Raw genomic sequence first — 11985 nt, forward strand, 5'->3', positions numbered from 1 at the left:
AACTGATTATAACCGACTACCATGCTTTTTACTTTTTAGCTGATCTAAATTCCCTGATTTTTCCCTCATTTGAGGCATTTTCCCGGACTGGAAAAAAAGTAAAATGATTTTCCCTGATTTCCGATGGGCTGGGAACCCTGAAATAAGAGAAGATTGACTTCTGCAGACTTAAATGTGTTTGATAAAAACTAAATTTCTATCAAAATTGAGCAAAGTTGTGGGCAAAATTCTTTTCTCAGAAAAATCTCAGAAATAAAGGTATGGATGTTGAAGAAAACAGGTTCTGCTTAATAGATGAGCAACATGTAGAATGAACAGGTTTTGTTTTTTGAAAAATGGGGCACTTCACAAAGATTTAAGAATAACTAAAAGGTGCACTAATGGGCCATTGCAAGAAACTTTCATTTTATCACAAATTGATGATTGCAGTCGATTTATAATCATTTGAAACTAGTCCACTTTCTTGCAACACACCCATTAAAATCCAAAGTGCATGTGGTACATAATACAGCACTGCATTGGACAGATCATAGACAGGGAACACCCATATCTATCAATCAGATTACTCGCATATACATGTAGCTTGTGCATGTTAGCGTTTAAGCCCCCATTCCACAGAGAGCAAGAAAGACTGCTGTAAGACCATGAAACTTGCTTGATCTTTCAAGGGCCTTTCAACGAACTTACAAAGATCTCTGAGGTCTTTCACGATTCTTGATGGATCTTTCAATGGTCTTCGTGAGTCCCAAAACTTTTTGAAACAGTCCTTCAGTGGTCTTACAGGAAAATTGTCTGTTGATGGTCTTTCAATGAACTTTCAAAGTTCTGATTAGTCTTTCCATGATATTTCGGCAGTCTCTAAAGATTTATGCGGAGATTACTGTAAGACACATGAGGGATCATTGAAAGACCAGGCAAAGTCCATGGAAAGAATTCTGAAAGATCACTTGCTGCATAAAAGATCTCTGAAAGACCATTGACAGTATCCATCAGTCTTTCAGAGTTCTTTGATGGGTCTTTCTGAGCCATTACACAGAGATTACAAATTTCAGTGATCTTGGAGACTGCTGTAAGACCTTGCCAATTTTTGGTCATTGAAAGGTCCTTCAAAGGTCTCCCCTCTGACAACCCCCCCCTTCCCGACCCCATCTTACAAAGAGTAACGATTGATCCAATCAAGGAAAACCAGCCAACAGTCGACATCTAAAATGCATGTTTGTTTTAACATGTTCTCTAGATATGATCTTTACTAATACATTCATTGTATTTTGACAATTTGATTTGCTCCTCTTTGTTTACAGAAGAACTTTGTGAAAAATTTTGGTACGAAATTATGACATTATGGTTTTCCATATAGTGGAGACAGATAAATCAATTGCAACTCTTTGAAATACGGGACCAAGGAGTACTTCTAATCTTCCTGAGAACACACACACTAGACAAACAATGCACTTTCAGAACAAGAAAATTTAGAAATAATAAATTTAATGTTAGATATCTATCTCTATATATCAACTAAACTATTTGTGAATTAGTAGGCCTATACATTGCATAAGATGCAGTTTTGGTTGTAATTGCAAAGATTATTGTTCTATAAAATTTTCTGTATACTTTTTTCAATGATATTTTACAATTTGTGCAACTCTTCAAAATGAAAAACATAATAAAGCCCCTTTCCCCCTTGCATATCAATTTGTCCTTTATCATCTGAGTATGCCTCTTCCTTTGTTTTTATGATTTTCTTTTGAATGCTAATTTCCATACTACCATCAGGTTTTCTTCTTCTTTCTGATCATGTTGGGCAGTACACACACAAAAACAAAAAAATTAAAAACCAGGGGCGTGTTTCACAAAGATTTAAGTATGACTTAGAGTCACACTTAAATATTGAGTTGCGTATGGTATAAAAGGCTTGACCGCATTAATCAGATTGTGTCATGAGGACGCGCACTACTGCGTATCTATCAATAAGATCGCGCGTTGCATATCATGTACGCGTCAGAATTTAAGTGCAACTTAAGTCAAACTGAAATCTTTGTGAAACACCCCCCTGAATAATTTCTACACCTTGATGGTCCCTTGTTTACACCCCCCCCACCATTCTCTCATTGCACGTGATTTAGTTTACATGGTTAATTGAAAACGTCTAGAAGACCACTAATTTGTATATTATGAATCTCATTCTCTCATTTCTTAATATTCCTTTAAACAGCACAAATCCCATATGACAATATCACAATCTAGTCAATAAACTCATTATTACATCATCTAGTTCTACTTTGTGTACATCTGTAAAATACAATAGTATACAAACAATGCATGGCTGATTGTGTATGATAGTGACGATGCAGCACACTTTAGGCCATGTAGAATGTGAGACAAATATGAAGAGCTTGTGCAAGTGCTTTTGAATAATATCATTATTAATAATGAGAATATGCAAGATGCCCAGATTGACACTAATATCACAAATTTAAACCTATGCATTGTTTGTTTTATAAAATGGGTTGCCAGTATTGTCTGTATGAATAAGCACTTTTAGAATCATACATCTACATAGACGGCTGGTACGAGATGACGTCATTTTACGGCCTGCCAAATGCGTCGGGTCCTCACCCTCGCCGACTATCAGAACTGAGAACCTCGCCACCTCCATTCTGCCATTCTAAATCATAGTCAAGGTGCACATGTGTGACGTCATTTCAACCGCTCAAGCTCAGCATGAAGATCAATTGCAATGGATCTTTTCCCTTATAAAACAGTTTTCACTTTCAGAGACTTTTCACAAAATAATATTAAGTTGTATGATGCATTATGTGTATCATATTCGAAATTGCTTTCTGAACTCCAAAATGTATATCGCTATATCTCCTAACTCACGTAAAAAGGAATCAAAGCAAGTGAAAGAGCAAGTGTGCACACGTTGCACCTTCACATCACCCGACCGGGTCGTGACGCGATGGTACGCCAGATCTTCCTCGTTGGGCAGAGTGTCAATACGCTATAAAGTTAGTGAACTCCAGCAGAAAATGCACTCCTTCATGCCGAGTATTGAAAGTAGACAACAACACTACAATTTCCGGCAAGCCCAGAGAAACAAACTATTGAATGTAATATTTTATCATCTGATTTCAAAATTAAATATCTAAAAGATGGCAGAAATTGAACACTTTGAATATGTTCATTTTCTGGTGGGGTTCACTAACTTTTTAGCACCATTGTACCCCTCCCCTCAGATTGCACAAATTTAGAGGCAGCATCTGCTTTCTATCATGAAAATAAAAGGGTAGCCAGAATGATGCACATCAAAGCCCTCGCTTTATAGCCTCTTTATAAGAATGCATAGTTCATATAGCACCGGTTTTTATTCGCCAGCGTTAAAGTGATACTATGAAGATGCACAGTGCGGCAACTAAGAAAGCATGGCTGAAAGGTTGAACAGAAGTAAATCATGGATGATAATTTGCATGATTTGCATGCGCACTCGCTATTAGCAACATCCATGGACCCATTTTATAATTTATTAATATAAGCATTGATTCATAACTTATAGCACCACTGACATGAAATAAAATGCATTCAATAAATGATTACTGAGAATGTAATGGCAGCGATAAATACAAAAGATACAAATAAATAAGAAAGTCATGCATGAGTAATATATTCAAGAATCAAGATTGAATAATAAGGCAGTATGGCAATTCCTATTATTTGTCATGAGTGAAAAATATTGCATAATCATGAAATTGCATAGTTCATGAATTTTCAAGTAAAAGGAAGATTGAAAAACAAAATTGACATATCTTTTTTCTTGTACAATTCAATTATCGTCTTTCTCAAATTATAGTGCATTAATTTTTTAATCTTTCATTTTAATCATACTTCGATTTTTCCCCCTTCAAAAATAAGATGTCTTCTTACAGAAAGCAATTACTCTTTAAAAGATGGACAAACTCAAAATAAAATAAAATTTTAAAAAGAAAAAAGAAAGCAGCAATAATTAAATTTCCCATACTCTCCCTTACTTCACAGAGTTATAGTTTGGGCCAAAATCTTCTGATTACAAGGAAAGACAACAAAAGTTGCTGTTTTCACACTTAATTTCTGTTTGAGCACAATTGATTTTTAGATTATGATAAAGCTGAAGATCTAAGCTTTAATGTGATATAATTTTTTTAAGAAGATGTATTTTAGATGGGTCAGCAGCCAGTTTTTCATAGGCCAAGTACATTAAGCAGCTCAAAAACAAGAATACTGCGCTCTGATTGGTCATAGAGACCACACACCCACGCAAATTCCAATGTTCCCCACACTGGGCCTCTGCAAGGTCACACTCACTATGTGGTAATCTCTTCAAATTACCTGCGCCTGTTGTTTTGAAAACATTATTCAGCCAATCAGAACTCTGGATTTTATGTTACTCAGAAATTTCAGAAATCTCGTCTTGCATCTTGATGGAAAAAGCTGGCTGCTGACCCATCTAAAAGATGCCACATATCAAGAGTGACATTGTAAGAAAGTATAGAGTTTGAACTTTCTGATGATATCAATAATGTTTGTGCCTAAAACACAAAATGTTGCACAATTTGCAAGTGAAAACAGAGGAAGAAAATTCTGTTCGATGCATCTTTTTGGGTAAAAAAATTCACTTATTTATCAAAATATTTTATTCATAAGAAATAACCAATATAAAAGAGTAACATTTACTCTTTCCCATGGTACAAAAATAATCAATATTACTCAAGGAGAAAGTGGTTAAATTCTTTGAGAAAGAAAGTCTCACAATTCACGAGATTTTGCAGGGACATGAATTCAGCCACGAGAGGACTTGGATAAATCTTGCTCATTTGCTCATTAACACAGGGGCTTGCAGACTGACTGATATGCTGGAAATTCAAATTTTTCAAAATTAATAAAAAGTTTAGCAAATTGATTGCAAAAAAGAAAAGAAAATAAGAGTTCTAAGCATAACACTGACAAATTGGAAATTATCAAAGTTTCATGAAAAACAAAGAAAGAAATGGAATTTCCTAATTTGTTTGAATTTAAAAACAAAATACATCCAACTCAGAGGTTGTGCGAATGAGAGAGCCAGTGATGTTGATTTTTTTTTTATTCTATGTACTGTATATATGAGATCTGGAATATTTCATTATGTGTAAAATAATTGACAATAAAGAAGCTCTTGGTTGAATCACAAATAGTTACACTAACAGTAATGCTGCTTTCACATATTCAGGGAGGAGTCACAATGTGTTTTACAAGAAGGTAAAAGAAAGTTGTTGCAGAAAACAATTATTTCATGAGAAAGTCTTTAAAATCAAGGTTAATTGTCACCATATATCTAGATCTGGTACACCAATGTAAACTTATATTTGTGAAATCATGACACCTTAGCTCAAAACCGATAATTCTGATGATCACTAACACAAAAAGCATATGTGGGACAATGTATAAATATTGCTCGAAAAAATACCCAAAGTTTGAAGGAACTCTGTGCATATTTTGGTCATCCCTCAGCAATTGCGCATTTTCTTCCAGAGCTATTTGGCACATATTTTTCATTCATACATACAAAGACTTAGATGGTAATTTTATTGGATTCTGTTCAAACTCATTTTGAAATTGTTACAACTGGTATTTACCTTTAATTGAGAAAAAAGATCATAATATAATGCGAGATACAGTGGGTGTGTGACGTCACTGGCTCTCTCGTTTGTAAACCACCCTGATCATGCATATCACTGCTATGGGAATACACACATAATGTTACAATCCCACTTCTTTATCATTTTAAATCTCGTTTTGATATTAAATGTTCATTATTATGCTTAATCGATTCTTCTCTCTTTATTCAGATCAACTTGCTGTAAATTAGTCAACAAATAACCAACCTGTCACCCTTTCCAAAAAATTAATAAAATAAATCGATGAGAAAAACTTAGGAAAATTAAAGTAAATCGATCAAAAAAAACTTAGGAGAATTTCATCATAATTTCCATCACATCCTAATGAAATTAAAACTCACAAATTAATTTAAATCTAAAACTCTGGACCAATTCTCCAATAATAAGACTTGCTCACATGTTATAATGACACAATTCTATTTGAGCTGTAAATGTAAATAAACTTTGTTCACTAGAGATTCCCAATAAACCAGAAAACCTCTCTATGCCCTGAACAAGGGCCCATTGAAGAAAAAAAAATTACACGCAACTCAAGAAATCAATCGCAAGTCCCTGATAAGCACATTTCATTGGTTGAAAATGAAGTTGCGTTTTGATTTTTTTAGTTGGGATTGATGGTATTAAACTCTTTCTGCAACAGGCACCTAGACAGTTTGTCAGTAGATCCAAAGTTGGTAAAACCAAGTATGATTGGTTGGTGTTTCATAAAGCTATTTTTCATAAATGACGAACGACTTTGCAATTGACTGGTGACCCTTTCTTGTGGCGCATCAGAATGTAATTCATTTTAATTCGCATCAACCATGTGTAATACAATTGAAATCCAATCTTTGTGGCTTAGGATTCTCAATTTTAACAATCATATAAATGGAAAATTTCAATATTTTGGTAAAGGATAGTCCTGAAATCCACTCTTGTTATATCAAACAAAAAAATTTGGGGTATCTCATTCAGCACAAGAAATGATCACTAGTTGCTCGTGACTTATAAACATCTTTATGAAATGAACCGTAGCTATAAAGTCTGCTATAACGATACAGTCTTGACTTTAGTTGTAGGAACTCTCTTGCCAACTGTTGGTTTCTCAGTAAACCGCACAGGTCCTCCATCGCCTGATCTAGACGACCTATCGCTGGATCCTGAGCTGGTACTGTGGAGTCTGTTGCGGAGCAAGGTCAGGGTGTTATTGTCCCTTTTCTTGGTAGGACGCTTAGTGTCGGCATTGCATTCGGCCTCTCTGTCGGTGACGGCACAGCAGGACCAGTGCCATTTTCCCGGATGGCCCGGGTGGCTGTGACCGCAACCTTTGAAGCCACCTGCAGATTGGTGGGTGAAGATCAGTAAGAAGTAGAGGGGAAAGGAGTTTTAAAATGTGTGTGTGGAGAATGGGAGAAGGGAGATAAAAGAAAGACCGAGGGGAAGAGAGAAAGGGAGGAGAGGGAACAGACATGAGAGAATAATTAGCAGCAGTAGATTTTATTTTGCAACTTCGGCAATACACAGTTAATTGGTCAAAATATTCTCATGTCCTAGCACACAGCAGTTGCCCCTTGCCTTGCGTTGGCACATAACATTATTTTATTCAAATAAACATTTTGGAGAAGTTGCATTGCAAATCTAAAGCTGAATGGTGTGAAGATGGAAAGATGTGATGTCATATAACAAAGACAAAGGAATCAATGGGAAGAGGATAGGATGAAATGAGGTGAAAGGAGGATGAGGAACACTTAAGTGGTAAAGAGGGAGACAGAAAAAAGGAGGTAATAAAGAATTGTAGAGACGGAGAGAAAGAGGGGATGTATGGAATGAAGAAGAAACATAAAGAATGAGTATGGACTTTGATTCGTATTGGATGTTCGTTTCTTACCGGGCATGACGGCTCCACATGCGCATGTAGCTTGTTTGCTGCCCTCACTGGAACAGAACGTACAGCAATGATAAATACCGGTATGCTCCTGCCATCCAACCTTCACCGTAACACTGAATGGACTCCCCTGAAATATGATATCAATTGAGAGTTACTACTAGCACATCATTAATATCACACAAACTCTGAAAAGTACAACAGAAAACTTCCATCTGATAGTACATGTTCCAAAGTTATTACACTCAAAGGATGAAGAGCATTAAACAAAAAACTGGACAGAATTAAAAAGCAAATTTTGGACTCAACATAACTGCAAGGTATTAAGCAAATTCAATCAAATTCTTTGAAATTAATATCAACTTGAATGTGGGAAATCAGCAATCAATTGTAATACTTCTGTTGCAAATCCATGGGGCCTTTTGCATGAAAGAAAAATTCTGGTAATATTTTGCAAGAGTTTTTCAACGTGTTATTATCAATGGCATAATTTTGTTTGCCAGAGTTTTTGTTCATTTGCCAGTTTTTTGTGGCAAAAGTTTTATACATATTTTAGATTGTTGACATGGCTTTGTGTTTTGCTTTGCTGCAATGCCATCTTTGAAAATATCAATCTAAGAGCTGAAAACCTTTGCCCTGTTTCATAAACATCTTGATTTAACAAAGGGGGCTAAAATAATTCACCACTGCAAGTTTTATAAAATAGATGTAGAGCCTTAACCTGTCATAGAATGCCAGGGGAGGGGATAGTTCTTTAGCCCATCATTTTTATCACATCACTTCATAAATCCACACATTACAAATAAAGGATAAAATGGAGGGGGGGGGGGGGGGGGGGTAAGCGCTCAACTGTATAATTGTGTACATATGTAGAAACAGGTTTCCAAACCTGTCCAAGATGCTTCATTTTGATTGGTCTAAACATTTCCATGTGGTTCTTTGAATAGTTTATCCCCTATATATGAGCCCCATTAAGCACATTCTCGGGCTACTCCTGATTGTAAGAAATGCAAGAAAATGCCAACATGGGGGAAATACATGTATACCTTTACCTTAGGCGTGATTTAACTCAGAAACATGCTCTTCATTTCTAAATCGTACTTTTATCTTTTTGGTGTGATTATTGGAAATTTTTGACATCCTAAATGCATCATTGTACTTTTTTGTCCCCGATTATCAACTCACAAAAAGTACATTTGTTTCATTTTTTTCTGGTCATAAATGCATTAAGCAATATACAGTTGAATGCCCCCCCTGGTTATAACACAAATGGAAAGAAAAACTAAAAACATGCCCTTATATGATGTCCATTGACAAGGATGTTGAGTGAATGAGCTCCGAGCTGCTTGGGTGTGTAGCTCACTCCGTAACTCCCATCACTATTCTCAATCACCTTGCATTGGTACGTTCTGATGGTCGTAAGAAATCATAAAGACATGCAAAAGAAAAACCAACCAAACTGCAAACCACATGCACCAAGAACAAAACAAAAGATAATGGATTGCATTTCAATTGAGCAAGGTGAAGAAGCAAATATTCAAAAAGTGATAGGGTTAACAAAAATAAAAATAAAAATCATGATTCAATAAAGCTTAGGGGTAATTGCTCAATTCAACCAAAATGAAAAATGAGAAAACACACAAAGAATGGCAAATCAAAATAGGTTTCACATCAACAATAATTGCAATCATTTCTCTAATTTACCTAGCATAAAAAGTGAAAAATATTCCCATGTATATATATTCAATTAAAACTCAGAGATAAATATCAATTAAGGTCTGCATAAGTTGATCCAATAAAATTATTGTGACATTGAACCTTTGTCGACAATATATCAATATTGTAAAAACTGGGATTAGGTTTTCATTGAAGTTTCAACCCTAAAGATAACATACACATAGGTTTGGAAGGGGCAAAAGGCAAATGAATTAAAAAAAAAAAAAAAAATAACTTAATTAATAAATGAATGAATGAATAAATAAATAATGTGATGGTGAATATCATCTCACAATCATACAATGGAGATGATAATTCGCTTTTGTGATGTAGTACCCGGAGTGTGCAATCCTTAAGCAGACCTTGAACGTATATCATCAGAAGTTATCATAAAGGGACTGAAAATCTGCAAACACAAAATACCAATTATAGCAACACCACTTTACCTTGTTCTACCCTCTATGGAGAGTAATTCAGCCATGATTTCATCTCCACCATTATGATAGGCCTGCTCCGTAGTATCTTGAAGAAGAACAGTCACTGTAGTTAGCTTGCCTAGGTTTGCTCTATGAAGACCTTAGAGTAAAACAAACATGTGATTAGTTAAAATTGCACTGACAAGTCCCATCTCATTATTTGAGATAATACACAGGAAAAAAAACCCTCCAATATATATATATATATATATATATATATATATATATATATATATATATATATATATATATATATATATATATATATATATATATATATATATATATACATATATATATATATATATATATATATATATATATATATGTATGTATATAATTTTCAAATCAAAGAATGAGAGTTTTTTAGGACTTTTCATAAACAAGTTGCCTGCCTACCTAAACAGAAATTGTCTCTTTATTTTGTTAATGTAAGTACAGGCTGTATGCACTTAAAACAAGCATGCAAGAATTCATGAACTAAATAATAATTTCCTTTTTTTATTGTTCGAAGTACTCTAAAATTTATCTGAATTAATGATAAAACAGTAATTCATCACTCAATACATTTATACCACACTAATCATGTTACTTAGCAGCAAAATAAGTACTTTCCTCTAAAATATATTTAAGCTTCTCTGTATGAATAAAAGTACAGGATAATTCATTCTCTGTATTTATGGTTTCAGTAGTTTGCTCCCCCTTTACTAGCATATATGCAACTAAATCTAATTCAAACTTTTGAATGAATATTGTGATATGTGCGCTTACCATCTCCCTTTGCGATGGTCCTCATAGAGTCGGCCATCTTGGTGTCTACAACTCCCGGAACCTGCAATCCATTCACCATCTTCTTTGACAATATCTTTGGTTTAAACTGGAGAGTTGAGTCTCCTTTAGGTGTGCTCTTGTAGGAGACTCTATTCAGGTGGCACAACCTTTGAGAGATGAGTGGTTTGATGGACATGAGCTCCTTGTTGTTGCTGTCAGCCAGGGCTTGAGATGCTAGTCGGCTACTGTGCTCCATGTCATTGAGAATCTGCCGGAGTTGTATCCGCTGCGACTGCAGGGACTTGGACCTTGTGTCGCACACCTGCCCGATCTGTGTCAGCAAGGACTGCCGATGCAACTGCAAGGCCTGGATGAAGCTGTCAAAGTAGTGGTTAACCTCACATTTGACCTGCTCTCCCCGCTCCTTGATCATGCATTCAAGATGTTCTGATGCAGCCTTGCCAGCCATGATGGCCTGCATGTGAGGTTGGAGACGCGAAATCAGGTTAGCGATGACCCTAGCGTGGTGTTCCGCTACGTCCTCAGTATATTCCACAAGATGCTCCCGATGCTCAACCAGACAGCACTCCCTGCACACAGGCTGGTCACACGTTTCACAGAAAAACTTCAGCTCCTCTTGGGTATGCTTCGGGCACAAGACAGGGCAGTGAAGGTTGGCCGTCCCTTGACGCTGGGCTTCGTGGAGGCTGATCACTTCATGGCTGGCAGTCTTGCGTTGTCTCTTGTGTGCCTGTACACAGAAACCACACACATTCACCATGCATTCTACACAGCGTGAAATGGCCTTGGAGGTATCCGTGCAAAGTTCACAGATGAGATTGCTAGAGTTTGGGTTCAGGGAGTCAAGTACCAGCATCCTCTGAGCAATGAAATCCACTGGAAACACTGCCAGCCCTCCCTTGGGTAACTCCACTTCTGTACCACACGCTGGACACATGATCGCTGTTGCCTTGGTGCCCAAGTTGCTAAGCATACTACTCAGGGAGCTGGTATCACTGCTTCCATCATCTCGATAGAAGAGAACATGAGCCTCAAGCCCTTGCAGACAAGACAGACAGTATGAGTGAAGACATGGCAGAAGGCGGGGATCATTGTAGCGCCCTCTACAGATCCCACATGTCACTCGAGAATCCATGGCTTCTTCAATAATATCTTTGTCATCAACAGAGTCTGACATCTTTTAGGACGAGGACTCGTTGGCAAGGCTGCTCTTGTGAGATCCTGCATTGAGAGTGTGAGGAAAAAGATCCTACTTCTTGAAAATTATTTCTTTTACAAACCTTTGAAACCAGCATAAATGTCATGGGAAATTATATCATATATATATATATATATATAGGGAAGATCGGGGTTGGTTGGAATGCGGGGTAAGTTGAAACATTGTAATTTTCTTTAAAGGTCAAGTCCACCCCAGGAAAATGCTGACTTGAATAAATAGAGAAAAATCAAA

At 36.3% G+C, this 11985-nt stretch overlaps 1 protein-coding gene across 1 annotated transcript; it reads right to left on the minus strand.

Annotated features, from left to right (window-relative positions):
- Positions 1-2144: 2144 nt before the first annotated feature.
- On the minus strand, positions 2145-11785 carry LOC129277907 (E3 ubiquitin-protein ligase TRIM45-like). The gene is made up of 6 exons (XM_054914089.2): positions 10515-11785; positions 9714-9843; positions 8846-8960; positions 7555-7681; positions 4876-7003; positions 2145-4085 (listed from the first exon to the last, which is right to left on the minus strand). The coding sequence occupies exons 1-5, from the start codon at positions 11710-11712 to the stop codon at positions 6714-6716; spliced, it is 1860 nt and encodes a 619-aa protein (XP_054770064.2). The 5' UTR covers positions 11713-11785; the 3' UTR covers positions 2145-4085; positions 4876-6713.
- Positions 11786-11985: the final 200 nt, after the last annotated feature.

The sequence above is a fragment of the Lytechinus pictus genome, chromosome 15, assembly GCF_037042905.1.
Source record: "Lytechinus pictus isolate F3 Inbred chromosome 15, Lp3.0, whole genome shotgun sequence".
Classification (NCBI taxonomy): Eukaryota; Metazoa; Echinodermata; class Echinoidea; order Temnopleuroida; family Toxopneustidae; genus Lytechinus; species Lytechinus pictus.

What these genes read in the sequence shown, in the direction of transcription:
- LOC129277907 (XM_054914089.2), bottom strand. Translation starts at nt 11,712, where the DNA reads ATGTCAGACTCTGTTGATGACAAAGATATTATTGAAGAAGCCATGGAT. An exon ending in TCCATAGAGGGTAGAACAAG is followed by an intron (nt 8,961 to 9,713) that starts GTAAAGTGGTGT and finishes TACGACCATCAG; the next exon opens with AACGTACCAATGCAAGGTGA. An exon ending in TCAATGGACATCATATAAGG is followed by an intron (nt 7,682 to 8,845) that starts GCATGTTTTTAG and finishes ATCATATTTCAG; the next exon opens with GGGAGTCCATTCAGTGTTAC.